The 14,988-nt window shown below is 41.4% G+C and overlaps 1 protein-coding gene across 1 annotated transcript in view; it reads left to right on the top strand.

Annotated features, from left to right (window-relative positions):
* Window positions 1-8,092: 8,092 nt before the first annotated feature.
* The window catches only part of GPR89A (G protein-coupled receptor 89A), a 40,447-nt gene continuing 33,551 nt past the window's right edge, over window positions 8,093-14,988 (top strand). Inside the window, exon 1 of the mRNA XM_082833835.1 lies at window positions 8,093-8,184. Coding sequence (XP_082689961.1) covers window positions 8,143-8,184 — 42 coding nt within the window. The 5' untranslated portion in view covers window positions 8,093-8,142. The remainder of the gene's footprint in view (window positions 8,185-14,988) is intronic.

Genomic DNA, 14,988 nt, shown 5'->3' with positions numbered 1-14,988 from the left:
CCCAGAGCGACTGAATCAGGAGATCAAGGCAAATGCTTCAATGCCTTTTATGACCTAAGCTTGGAAGTCACATACCATCAGTTTCACTGCATTTTATTAGTCACTTTCCTTCAGACAGCTCCAATTACTGTACAGAGAATAAACTAGAGAGGAGCAAGATTTGAGATAAAGATGCCAATTTTGGCTCCTTTTTCTCTGTTTTAATGATTTCCTTGTACATATGATATGTATTGTAATCGTCTCCAAATGCTTCTTGGAAATAGGCAGGATCAGAATCATAAATGATAACTATAATGCAAATCCCAGACCACAGTACAATTGCCACCATCAGGGAAGTCCTCAGCCAAGGATAATGTTTTTGGCCAGGACAGAGTTTTGAGTTCTTTTTTTTCCCCCTCCAGCTTCTGTTCTTCTCTAACGTTCAGCTTTCCTGAAAACTGTTCAGCTTTTCTAATTCATCTAAGTTTTCCAAATGCATTTTTCTATCTTTCTCACTTGCTACAGTTGTCATCTCCTCACTGGCTAGATCTGTAGATGGAAGAAAGAACAAGGCACCTCCGGAATTGAGTTAGGCTAATAAAACCAGCAGAAAATGGATGAGATCAAATAAACACACGTGAGCTAAACCAGCAGAATATAATGTAACAACAACAACAACAAAGCCCCCAATTACATTTTTAAGGCAGACGTTATGACAAGGGACATTCTTATGACATTACAACAAATAGGGACATCTCTAATGTCTCTCAGACCAGAACCTCAACTTTCTCCAATTTCTTTTTTCATGACTGTATCAGAATGAAGCAATAATTTCCAGGACAACTCTATCTTTCATGAATTACAGACTATTTGTCCTCCCTTTAAATATTTTTTATACACTTATCCAGTAGTCAAAGACCCTTCTTGACTTGTAAAAAATCCTGTTGACCTAATTACTGTGTCTAGTTAGGTCCTATACATAGACCGGGACAGATGAGACTCTCATCTTTACAGATGAGTAACAGACAAAGAAAACAACAACAAAGAGACAGCTAACAGCCTAGAATCTATGAAAGCTATAGGAGACATGAGAAGAAAACAGCGGTCACCAAGAATAAAAGAATATAGTAATTTCAAAAGATATTTACTTAAGAAAACAAAAATAATCTTGAAATCTATTATATGCTCTCAAAAAGATGTAAAGAAAACCTGGGCTCCATAAAACAAGAGATGAAACGCAAGATAATAAGATAACAAACTGATTGGAAAAGGAGCTGGCAGAGTTAGCAAACAATGTCATGGCAGAATTTAAGAAGAATAAAGAGCAGAATTAACAGCACATAAAGCCAAATCAGTTTTGTAAAGTGTCAACATCAGAAATTCTCCCATAATGCCAAGGGGAAGAACAAAGAGATGAAAGTGATTGGAGAGGAGATAAACGATATGGAGAGAAGGCAATAGAAATCCAATACATAGATACTGGTTCTCCTGAAGGAGAGTCAGGACAAGAGAACCACAATCATCAAAGACATAATGGAAGGAAACTTCCTTGAGCTGATAAAAGACCTGAAACCACAAATTGGAAGGAATTCACCATGTACCCAGAAAAAAAAACTAGATAAATTGTGATCTGAAAGTATAAAGAGATAATTCTACAATTTTAGAAATATAAGAAACAACTTCTGCTGTGGTTTGTGTACTGCTAACGAACAGTTAAGTTTTCACATTCTTGCCCAGTTGTGAACATAGAGTAGGATCACAACTTGTCAATAGGAGCTGAGGCTTCCTGTGAAGAAAATATATATTTCAATGTATAATCCTGGAAAGGGAAAGATCTTGGTTGAGAAAAGAGGACTTGGAAGGTGAGCCTTAAATAGGAAGAAGAGGGAATTCCTTTCTCTGCCTGACCCTCATTCTCTTAAGCCTGGAATCCAAAGAGTTCCAACGTGCTCAATATACTTCCAACAGATAAAGGGACAATGGCGTGTGCCATATAGAAGCAAGTCAGGGACTAAATTAGGGAGTTAGTGATTTAGTACATCAAGATCATAGAACATTACCTGGCTCATAGTAAGCACTTGCTAAGTATTAGCTATTATCATTATCATAAATATTATTTCTATGTGATTAATTACTGTCATTTAGTATAGTGTTATTATTAAATGATACACCTTAGACTCAACTGGGATACAGAGATTTAAGAGAAGGGTTTGTGCACTTGGTCTAGAGGGATAAGAAGGAGAAATCTCCCCTCTCTCTCAGAGACCACTGTTGGCCATGGGGATCAGTGATAGCTCTAAAGGAAAAGGGAAGCTAGGGTGAGGACAAGAAAGCAAAACTCTTGGCTCTCAACTGTAGCCATCTCATCCCTCCCAATGTGGAGTTAGTCCCTCCGGAGCCAACTTTGATTAACAGGATATTTATTAAGTTAGCTAAAAAGGAAGAAACTATCAGGCTGGCTTCATTCTTCTCCATAACATATTAAATTTCAGAAAAGAACATCTGTAAAATATTGAGGATGAAAAGTTTAAGCCAGGAACCCCACAACAAGCCAAATGGCATTCATGAGTAAAGGCAATTGAAAGGCATTCTCAATTATGCCAAAACTCAAAATTCCTGCAAACCCTTCTTTAAAGAAAAATTTATCTCACGATTCACTCAAGCCAAAAGAGAAAGAATTTTTAAAAAGAATTTAAGAAGGCCAAGTATGAAAGAGGCTGGTGATGAATACTGAAGACATTAAACATAAAATAAATTAAATGTAACTGTAGTAAGAATAGTTACAAAACAGAATACAAATGTCATACATAATTCTTAACACATAGTAATTTTTTAACAGTAAGGCTTAAAATCCCAGCTTATACCAACATAAACTTGGGAACTGTGTGAGGTGGAAGGAGTAAAGGAGAAGGAGAAATATGAGGAAGTAGAGTGCCCTGATATTTTTTACTTACAAAGATATTATTTTATTCTCTATTTTAGCAGTTAGAAAAATACAGGGTTGCGTGTGTTATTTTAAAACAAAATGCATGCCTTCCAAAGTATCAGGGGAAAAAATTAAGGAACACATAGTCCATACAGAAAAAAGAGAGAACAGAAAAAAGAAAAATTAACAACAGACACACAAAACAAGAAGGCAGAATCATTAAACCAAACCAAATATTTATTTGTATCGATATAAAATATAACATGGAACAAAGACATAGTATGGATCATTTTACACTGTAAGATACGGCATCTGTAAGAAGTCCTCAGAAATACAAGGAGATATAGACAGAAAAATAGTAGTAGTTAGAGACTTTAACATGCCTCCTTCAGTTCTTGACAAATAAATAGAACACAAAAATATAGAGGACCTGAATATAATTTACAAGTCCGACTTAGTGGATATGTAACAGAATGTTAAATGGAATATTTCCTATGTCTTAGAGTTTCAGCCAAGGCTGCAGAACCAAGGACGATGAATGCTCAGTGCCTATACGTTCTGAAGAGTGAAACTAAGCAAAAACATTCCAGAACTGCTATTAAAAAAAAAAAAGGTGACCCCCCCCAAATGGTCTTGCAACCCTTAATCCACCATCTGCTCTAGATTATTTAAGAGAATGATAAGGTTTAATTGTGAAGGCATTCTTTGAAGAGAGTGGTCATATGAAAATAAAGAGCTGCAATGTGTCCCCTCCCATCCCCTCCAAATAAGCGTTCAAGGAAAACCTCTGAGTTTTTTCTGGGAAACACCTGCTTGGAGGGAAGCCTGACATCTTACTAGTCATTAGCCACCTACTAATCTTCAGAAGTTTGCAGGCCCACCTCAGGCTGCCACAGGAGCCAATCTCAGAGGAGCTAATGTGTGTGGCCCCAAATCTGCTGAGTCACAGACATGGTGACTGCCCTTTGCCCAGGGAAACTTGAGGGCTTGGGTAAGTGTTTCTTGTGGGCCAAATTCTTCACCACATTATTATCTTATTACAGAAAGCAAACAAAAAAGCATACTGGTTAAATAAATCATGGCGTAATCAGATGATTGGAACGTTATTGAATCAATGAAAAATGTAAAATCTTTGGCATGAGAAAATATGTTCATGATATATTTCTAAGTGGAACAAAATATCATGCTCATTGTATCCATTGTGGGAAAACTGAAAAATTATACCTGCATAAGTGTGGGCATATAACAGAGTAACCAAGAATAAGACCGAATATCTCAGACTTTGGAAATATGCCAGGATTGAGCTCCTTGGTACTTGTCTTTCCAAAGTCCTGATGGTAAATCACAATCTAGTGAGAAAGGTGGGGGCTTCTCTAAAATGAGGGAATGTTCTTGATGTTAGTCATCCAGAGAAGAAGTTAGTCCTGGAGCAGGAAGTGGTGGGGAGATAAGGAAAGCTTTCTGCTCTGTGCAGGCCCAGAGGACAGGAAACCCAAATTTAAGTGTGGAGAAGTTCACAACAGTTCTTATGGGAAAAGCATGCACATCTTTTACTTTTTTTCATGAATTCCAATTTATATATTCAATTTTAAATTTCCTCTCTATATATTCTTCCCTTTTATTCACAAATTACATGGATCAAATTAACTCTACATTATAATTATATTAATAAGGAATCCCCAAATTAGCTTTAATAAATGGGAAAAGATTTAATGTTATATATTTTAAATAATGCCTCTGAGTCTTTCCAAATTTGGCAGATATACAATCATCAGTCTTTTCAATCCAACAGGAATAATTGGTTACCAGAAATTTTAAATATATGTTTAAACAGAGTAATAATGAAGGAAAACTGTGAATGTAAATTCATTATAATAATAATGAGTCGGGGCTTCCCTGGTGGCTCAGTGGTTAAGAATCTGCCTGCCAATGCAGGGGACACGGGTTCAATCCTTGGTCCGGGAAGATCCCACATGCCCGGAGCAACTAAGCCCGTGCGCCACAGCTACTGAGCCTGCGCTCTAGAGTCCGTGAACCACAACTACTGAGCCCGTGAGCCACAACTACTGAGCCCGTGTGCCACAACTACTAAATCCACGTGCCTAGAGTCCATGCTCCACAACAAGAGAAGCCACCGCAATGAGAAGCCCGCAAACCGCAACGAGGAGTAGCCCCCACTCACCACAACCAGAGAAAGCCCGCGTGCAGCGAAGAAGACCCAACACAGCCAAAAATAAAATAAATCAATTTAAAAACACACACACACAAAAAACACTCTGGCCCTCGGTCCCCTTTCTCCAGGCAAATCAGAGCTGACCTTTCCCCACTGAAGAAGGGCTTTGAGGTGGGAAGCAGAGTCTCACAACCAGTCCCCCAGTTCTGTCAGTGTGTATGGAAGCTATTAAAAATGCAGAATCCTGGGAGCCACCCTCAGAAATCCTGAGTCCACAGGTCTGCCTTAGGGCCTATGAATCTACATTTTAAACAAGCTTCCCAAGCAGCTACAGCACCACACTTTAAGAAAACTGCACCTATACACTTTTTAGGTACCAAGTATAGATGCTGTCCATGGGACCACTGGGAAGGAAGTGTCTCCTCTCTGAATATTTGGGGTTTCCTGGCCAGCCTACCTTGGTGGATTACTGAGGTATAGAGTGGGGTTCAAGGTCTCAGTGAACCTGACATAGCAAGGAAAGCTACATGGTAGGATGGCTATACATGGAGGGAGACAACTGGAGTAGGATGCCATGGAATTGGTGATGTCATATATCTCAAAAATCCATTTGTACGTTTAGTACAACTGCATGTGAATCTACTACTATATCACAACAAAAAGGTTAAAATGAAAATTCCTAACAGAAGTCATCCAGCCACTGGCATGGGCAGGAGAAGAGGTGCTAGGATGTTTCCCAAGGATCTAGTGTTTGTGTCAGCTCCTAGGCTCAGTCTTTTGTATGAATTTGGAGGAAGAGGGGAATATAGTTAGATGTCAGGATGTGGATGGTGCTGGACAGTGTGAGAAGATAGGTGCTGTAGCTGCTATGAAAAAGAGTGCAAAAAATTGATGTGAACAAACACTGGTCCAAGGGACACAGATTGGTCATGTTGTCAGCAAGACTCTTTGAGAGTAGATCTATGTGGCTGTCTGGCTGTCAATCTCTAGATGAATGGTAAACAATGGCCAGCAACTATGAACATGAACTATTTTGGAAAGCATCCTTGGAAAATGGATACAAACAGGGGGCTCAGTTAGAGCCCAGGTGGCTTGACAGTCCATGGAGGCAGAAGCAGATCTCACTGTTGAACAGGACTGCAGCAGCTAGAGTGAATTGGGAGAACAGTACTGAGGTAAGGGTAAGAGGACAAACCATCTTGGTGACGGAGTCCACCACCACCAGGAAAGAGACCTGCTTTGAAAGGACTGTCAATTGGATGTTAATCTAGTGTGAAGGTTTTCTGGAGACATTCCATCAAAAGCAGGGGGCAGTGGTTCTTTGGGTGACCCATGCCTGTCCTTGACCTGGACACAGTTGTTAACAATAGGGAGACTCCTGAATGGTGTCTTTCAGGGTTTTACACAGCCCTGGGGCCAATGAGATTGCATACGTTTTTCTGCTGCCAGATTCATTGAGACCCTGATCCCCACCATGCACTCCAGTAAGCCACCAAGGTAAACTGTTTGCCTTGATAGGCTAACCCAGCATTCTGCACTATCCCACAGTCTTGATAGATGACAGTCTTAACTCATCATATGCCTACACAGATGCTACTGCTTCCCTGATAGATGTAGCCAGGGACACAAAGTTCTCTGGTTGAAGACTCTCCCTTAGTAGGGCTGCCTCCACTGCTCCCTCGCCTTCGGGATTGGGGATTGGACATCTGATAGGTAGTTTGGGCTGCTTAGTATGAGTAGAGTTCAAGTCTAAGAAAGAAAGACACATTCCCTCGTGTGTAATAAATCTGAGTCTCAGTGACTCAGATTGCAGTAATCTAAGCACTCTGGTCGAAGATGCAGGTCCACTTAAGGCTGTGCTTCCAGTATTGACTGCAGCCTTGAATCCCACACTGGGTGATTGCCCTCAGCTGGAGCCGGCTTCAGGACAAGACTACAGGGACTACAAGGAATAGGTAGAGTCCTGGTGGGAAAGGATAAGCCCTACAGCAGTGCATTAAGCCTTCACACAATGAGTATTGAATGGATAAAGAAGTGATTCAGTCTACATGTGAGCAATTCCAACATGGGTGGAGGGGGTGGGGGAGATTATTTCCTAAAATAACTCATCTTCAGACTCTTAAAGAATTATTCCTTGTTTTGAATTAAGTCTATCCTCATTTAACTTCCAGTCCTTTGCCCTACAAATATCTCTTGGGGCCATATCAAGTCTATCCATTCTTTCAAATGAAGACAGCTGTCAATGTTCCTGAGTCTTCTTTCTTCGATTCCTTTCATCTGTCCTCATCTGGTGGCTCACCTCTGAGCATTCTCCAATACATCTACTTGCCTCTTAAAACCGTGGTAAAAGAATGCAATACTCCAGGTGTGGTCTGATGGGCATCAAGTACAATGAGATGGATCACTCCCTTGTTAAAGATGGTGTGCTTTTATTGTTATCACATCAGAAATTTACTGGGTTAGCTATATTTGCTAAAACCTGCCTTTCCACTCTTCCCTCTTTATGCAGTTGTTTGTGGAGCCAAGTATAAGTTGTAACATCTAGAACACAATGCCTGATTTATGGTCTAACTCATTTTTTTTAATGGTCTAACTCAATATAATAATAATCATTATTATTAACTTCATCTTATTAGCTATGACCATTATAAAATAAAATTAGCACTTAAAATGTTAGCTCAGGCCCCACCTCCTTTAGCCTCAGAAATGGGAATGCTACCTTGCAATACATCTGCTTTTGAATTTTCAGACCACATTGTTGTATCCCGCCCCTTTTAGCCAGACCACTTCTAATTAAGGCCCGCCCCCAGAGCGGCCCCTCCCTGGCCCCTCCCCTGGCCCTCAGCTCCTCAGCACCCGCCCACTCCTAGCCCGAGGCGGGAAACGCTGGACGTAGCTGCTGATTGGCTGGCTGGGGCGCAGCTTGATGGCGTTGGGCTGGCGAGCGGAGGTCCTGGCAGTGGCCCGCGGGCGACAGCTGCCAGTGTGAGGGGGCCCGTGGTCAGAGCGTGCCGTGGCCTTGGGGAGTGGGAAGTGGAGGTACGAGCCCTCCTTATACTTCGCCATGAGTTTCCTGATCGACTCCAGCATCATGATTACCTCCCAGGTGAGCCACCGCGTTCCGCGCCAGGACTCCTCAGCCTCCCTTTCCCGAGTCGTCTCCTCCGGGCCTCAGCGATGCGGGCTGGCCCGGAGTCTCGGTCTTCTCGCCCGCGGCCAGTGCCTGCCTCACCCGTGCCCAGAGCTCGGGGAGGGTGTGGGATTTGCTGCATCCGGTTCCCTGCCACCTAGCTGTCAGGAGGCGTCCTGCGGCGGTCCGCGCCCCCCGCCCAGCCTCCATTCCTCCTCACCCCACCCCACCCCCAGGTTTTCCGTTCACTTTTGGGAGAGGTCAGGTGGCCTTAGCTCTCAGAGCGGGTGCCATGAGAAGGGAGCTGCCCCCAAAGCGCGCCGAAGCTCTGGACTGCGCCGCTGATTCATGGATTAGGGAAGAGTGCGGTTGCGGGCGCGGAGGGAGTGACTCGCCAATCCCTGCTGGCTCCTGGGGACACGTGAGGGCTTTGCTGTTTTAGCTGTCAAATCCTGAATCCGGATGCGGAGAAATTTGCCGCCGTCACTTCAGAGATCTAATAAGTATCAGGTTTCGTTTGTACCGTAACACCTCCATCCTTCATCCTCTATTTGCTGCCCACGCTTTCGGATCTTTTTCTAACCCTCTTTCCTTCCCGATTGGCCACCTTCATTCATTCGTACAGTCAGCAAACTTTTATCGAGCATTATATAGTTCTGAGGATACAAACCTAAAATAAGACAGACTTGTCCCTGCTCTATAGAAACTTCATCTAGTGAGCCTTTTGCTTTTGCCATGTCAGTTCATTGAGTTACTCTGTTTTATTTTCTTCACAGCATTTATCATAGCACTGATATTTATGTATTTGTTTATGAATTTATTTTTTGAGATAAATTCTTCATAGCTCTATCCTCCCTCCAAGTGCAAGCACTCAATAAATATTTGTTGGCCAACTGATAAAATTTGTAGAAGCTCAGACTACCTAATTACTGATCTTCCCTCCACCCCACCCCCATTTTTCCAGTAGTTTAAAGTATTCTTTCTTAATTGTTCCTTTTTTTCAAGTGGCACATGACAGAAACAGTTCCTTCTGGGGATTTAAAGTAAACTAAATCTTAGGGGTTTTTTTTTTCTGTTTTTGTATTGCTTTATCCTAATGCTTCTGTCTTCGGAGTGGAGCATTGTCCTTGTTTCTTGAAATCCTTTTATTAAAACATTTTTAATAAATGTTTGAAACATTTATTAAATTAATAAATGCATGAAACAAGGAACATCCTGATACGATAAATTTTTTGTTTTTAAAATTACCATTCCTTATAAGTTTTCATAACTATAGTTTTATTGGCTGCATAATATTCAGATGCATCAATGTACAAAAACCTGGACATGTAATTCTCTTGCTTTTCTAACTTTTCCAAGGCTTCCTGTTGCCCTTTATGACAACTCAGGGTTATTTTTAGCCCTAGTACCAACTCAAGAAAAATGACAATATTTAAGTAGCATTTTTTTCACTCAGAATAAAAATAAGAATGTCAGTGAGGAAATTGGCATTACATTATAACACTAAGATGGTTATAAACATTTTTTTTTGGTTATAAACATTTTTAACATGGATGTAATTGATTGACAAGTTGAACCAAGAAAGTGGCTTTCTGATCTTGTATGCCATATAATACTTTAACTTTCACACATGCATTCACATGCAATATTAAATTTAATTCTCAAGCCTACTCTTTACAAGTGAGGAACTAAGACCCGAAGAATCCTTTGTGTGGAATTGTTCTCTGTCCATATATTTATGTGGCTACTTCATCATCATTTAGGTATCAGTAAAAATGTCACTTCGGGGAGGCTTTACCTGACGCCCTACCCCCAGTCAAGGTAGCCTCCATTCCAGCCACCTTCTGTCTCATGTCCCAGTTTTAGTTTCTTCTTCATATCTATCACTTGTTTGTTTGTGTTCGTTAGATGTAAACTCCATGAGGTCCAGGATACTCTCTGTCTTGTTTCTGCTGTATTCCCCAGCATCCAGATCAGTTTCTGGCACATAGTAGTCCTAGTAAATATTTAATAAAAAGCACCTTTCTGGAGAGGTGTGAGTACCTTAGAAACACCTTCCCCTCATTTTTCCTGTTTTGTATGAACTGAAAGATTTATTTGAAACGAAATCTGAAATCAGAGGTCACATATTGAAGCTGGTCTGCCTCAGGCAACATCCTGGTGTAGAGATTGTCACAGGATAAAGTTCACATCCTTAATGTGGCTTATGGGGTCTCTTATGATGAGACCCAGCTCTTACCTCTTCACTTCAGCCTTGGCCCTCACCATTTCTCACTTCAATTTATAACACACTAGCCTTACTAAACTTCTTTTCATTCCTTAACCTGGCCATGCTACCATGCCTTCAGGTTTCCACCAGTCTCTTCTCTTTCTGGACCTTTTCCCCATATCCCTCCACTTCTTTCTCCTGGCGAACTCCTATTCAGCCTTCAGATCTCAACATGGATATCCAAAAAACCTCTTCCAGACTGGACTAGATGTCCCTATACATGTTTTCCTAGTACCCTTTGCCCGCTTCACTTATAACAGCACTATCACATTGTTTCATAATTACTTGTCTATCTCCTCCGTAGATTATAAATTCCTTAAGGCAGTGCCCATGCTCTCTTGTTTGCCATTCTACCCCTAGGGCCTGGCACGTATTAGACACTAATAAATATTTGTTAAATAAATAAAAGTGTAAATAAATGATCCAAGGAAGGGATCTTTTATTGTCAGTTCTTTAATAACTGTCCTGCCAATGGCCATCTATTTTTTCAAATCTGTAGCTAATTTTCAATGTAAGAGTTACTTTTTGTAAAAGCAACTGTTATCTAACCTCTGTCTTCAGCCTTCTCTACAGTCGTAAGACTTATCAGTTCCAAAGTACACTCTTAAGTCCCAAGGTCAAGACTCTGCACAATTTCAAAAATCTTTTTGAATAAGAGCTGTGCACTTTCTATTTTATTTGCAAAAATGTTTGAAATCGCTTTTACCTTTTGCATGCTTTTTAGATCCTCTGTAATCTTGCCAGAATTCATATTAATCTTGGACTTCTTGAATTCTCCTGGTATTTTTCTTATATTAGTTGTGTAAAACTCTTTTTAAGTGTTTCTTCAATGTGAAAGGAGCCCACAATGAAATATAAAGGTATGTATCTCTTTCTCTTTTTCTTCCGTTTCCCACCCCCTCATATAGACTTATCAGTTTCACTTGTTTTGTTTTCCTTGTCTAAATCCCATTTCAGAGTGCTCTTAGTGAAATATTTTATTCTTTTTTCATCCATCTCCACCATATACACTACTCCCTAAATTTCTAACTTCTCCATCTGCAGTCATGACTTCAGAAGTCATTTAAATATGGCCTCTAAACTATAAATTTAAATGTCTCCACTGGTAATGTTTTTCTTTTTTTAAGATGTTGGGGGTAGGAGTTTATTAAATTTATTTATTTTTGCTGTGTTGGGTCTTCGTTTCTGTGCGAGGGCTTTCTCTAGTTGTGGCAAGCGGGGGCTACTCTTCATCGCGGTGCGCGGGCCTCTCACTATCGCGGCCTCTCTTGTTGCGGAGCACAGGCTCCAGATGCGCAGGCTCAGTAGTTGTGGCTCACGGGCCTAGTTGCTCCGCGGCATGTGAGATCCTCCCAGACCTAGGGCTCGAATCCGTGTCCCCTGCATTAGCAGGCAGATTCTCAACCACTGCGCCACCAGGGAAGCCCCTGGTAATGATTTATAATAGCCAAAGGATCTCCCAGGTAGTCTAGGAGTATTTTCTCCTAATCTATTCACCCTCTTCCTTTTCTACTCGGTCTGGATTCATGGATCCAAGCTACTTTCTCATACCCTCTTGTTTCTTTACCTACACATAAAAGTCCACGCTCGGATCACTGCTATAGTTTGTCTACTACTAACTCGGGCCTAAAGCCTTCTGTAGAAAATCATACAACTGTGCAGATTGCCAATGCCATAAGTTTATGGACACCCTTAGCTCACTGAATCATTTTTTTTCTTGACTTTAATCAGCTGCTTGTTCCCTTCCCCTCATAATTTCTCTGAGTCTTTATCACTCTTTTCAAAGCTCCCTTTTCCATTTTCACCTCTCCTACTCTTAGCAGACCACCTTGCCTCCTACTTTATCAACAAAACTGAGGCCAAGAGGTATGAGCTCCTTCTATTTCCTATAGCTTAATCTAAGCAGTTATTTATATCCGCAACCATTCCCAATTCCTTTCCTCCCATGTGAGAAAATAAGGTGCCCCTTACTCCTGTTTAAGGCAATGTTTTCCACCTGTGCCTTTGATCATGGAGCAGCTTATTGGGAAGTGGTTAAAAGCACAAGCTTTGGAGTCAGCCACCCAGACTTCAGCTTGAATCCTGATTCCGAAACTTACTATAAATGGGTTAACTTCTGTTAAGCCTCAGCCTTCTCTGTAATGAAGACAATCAAACCTACCTTATCTGGTTTTCATGATTAATGAGATTGCAAGGCTAAGCACTTAGAGTTCCTGGAATACACCACATGGTCAGTAAAAGGTAGCTGTTGCTAATAATAATAAATTAATAACATCATCAACTCACCTCCAGTGTTCTATCAGTTCCTTCTCATATTTGTTTATCTCTTTACTGCTTTCTTCCCCTTGCCCTGTAAATGTTTCTCTTTACCCCACATGCTTCCTTGGGCTGCTCTCTAATGTTTTCTTTTGTCTCATTCTTCGCTGTCCCTTGGGTGATTTGTGCTTATTGTCTCTACTGCCTTACCCGCCCCCCTCCCCCCCGCGGGCATCCCCAGCCCACTAGAGTCTGGTTGCTGCCTCCACCTCACTACTCAAACTGTTTTCCAAAGGTCAGCGTTGACCTACAAGTTACCAAGTCCTTTGAGCATTTTCAGTCCTGGTTCTATTGCCCGTCTCTGCTTCATTTAACACTCCTTTAAACTCTATTTCCTTGGTTTCAGGATACCACGGTGTCCTGGTGCCTATTATTTCTCTGACCATTCCTCCTCTGTCTCCTTCCTGATCTCTTCTTCCCATTCCTTCCCTCTACTGTTTTCTTCCTGGCATATTGCCTTCTTCACTCTACATACTATTCCTGGGTGATCTCATATTCTTTGGTGGTTTCAGCTCTTAGGCGCATCTCAGCCCTACCTTCCTAATCTGTCTTTTATGTCAATTTGGATTGTCCTCAAGCACTTAGCACATCTAAAAGTGAATCCATCATAGTCCTATCTCCCACCCTCATTCCCAAACCTTTGTTTTCTTGCAGTAGTCTTTGTGTAAAGTGGGTGGCCTCACTCTTCATCCTGTATCACAAACTAGTCACCTTTGATTCCTCCCTGCTGATTTTACCTTCTAAGTACTCAGACCTGTTGCCTCCTCTCTAACCACCGATGTCTTAATTCAGGCCTTTATCATCTTTCATTGGGACTGCTGCAACAACCTCCTATCATGTTTCTTTTTCTACAGTGTTGTTTCCCTCAAATAGCTACCATAATGCTCTATACAAAATAAACCCAGCCATGTCTTTTCTGTATTTAAATAACTCCTCATCACCTACAGACTATGATCCAAGCTCTTTACAGTGGCCTCCAGGGCTTTCAGTCATTAGTTCTCTGTTCCTCCTCTCTTAGCCTTATTTTTAACCACTTCTTTCTTTGAATTTTATCTTCCAGCAGCACCAAACCGTGTGTAGTTACCAGTATATACCATACTATCGGGTTGGCCCAAAAGTTCGTTCAGGTCTTTCCGTAACATAACATCTTATGGAAAAACCCGCACGAACTTCTGGGCCAACCCAATATTTCTTACCTTTGTGCCTTTACTCATGCTCTTTGCTGTCTGAAAAGAAAGCCCTGTCCTTCTACCCCCACTACCTGTCTTTTACCTGCCTAATTCTTTTTCATCTTTTAAGAGTGTTTGTTTGTTTAATATTTTAGGGATGGTGGAAACCTTTGAGTGTGTGGTGAATACCTTGGAACCTCTCTCTAGAGAAATGCATATAACCCCCAAATTTGCACATGATATCAGGTTTTAACCCTAAATTAAATCCTCCTTCATCTAAGGTATTATCATCCCCAGAAAAATGTGTCCTAACCCCCTGCCAGATTGGTTTAGTTTCCCTCTTTCATATTCTTTTACAATATCATGTGCATGTCTCACATTATGATTATTTAGTGTCTTTGCCACTATACTATACCTCCTTGAGGTAGTAACTATCTTATTCATCTTTTTGTCCCCAGCACCTAGCACAGCACATAGAAGTTATTACCAAAAAATTGAGATTGAATGTTCCTGAAGAACAAAACCTCTTTCACTGTGGACCGTTTATCCATTCAGCAAACATTTATGGAGAGCCTGCTATGTGCCAGGCATTGTGCTGGGTGCTGAAGATACAAAGATTAACAAGACAAACATGATCCTTATCTTCACAGAACTTACAGTCTAATGCCTTTTTAAAAAGCATGTATTTGGGCTTCCCTGGTGGCGCAGTGGTTGGGAGTCCGCCTGCCGATGCAGGGGACACGGGTTCATGCCCCGGTGCAGGAGGATCCCACATGTCGCGGAGCGGCTGGGCCCATGAGCCATGGCCGCTGCGCCTGCGCGTCCGGAGCCTGTGCTCCGCAGCGGGAGAGGCCGCGGCAGTGAGAGACTCGCGTACTGCAAAAAAAAAAAAAAAAAAAAAAAAGCGTGTATTTAAATTAGACATTAAAAAACTGTGTGGTGAGTGCTTTTGTAAGGGAAATACAGGGTAGAATAGGATTATATAAAAAGAGCAAGTTACCTGTATTTGGGAGACCAGAGAAGGCC

This window comes from Leucopleurus acutus (assembly GCF_964270905.1).
Source record: "Leucopleurus acutus genome assembly, chromosome: 2".
NCBI lineage: Eukaryota > Metazoa > Chordata > Mammalia > Artiodactyla > Delphinidae > Leucopleurus > Leucopleurus acutus.
The sequence above is the reverse complement of the archived record's forward strand: the minus strand, read 5'-3'. Positions and strand labels throughout refer to the sequence as shown.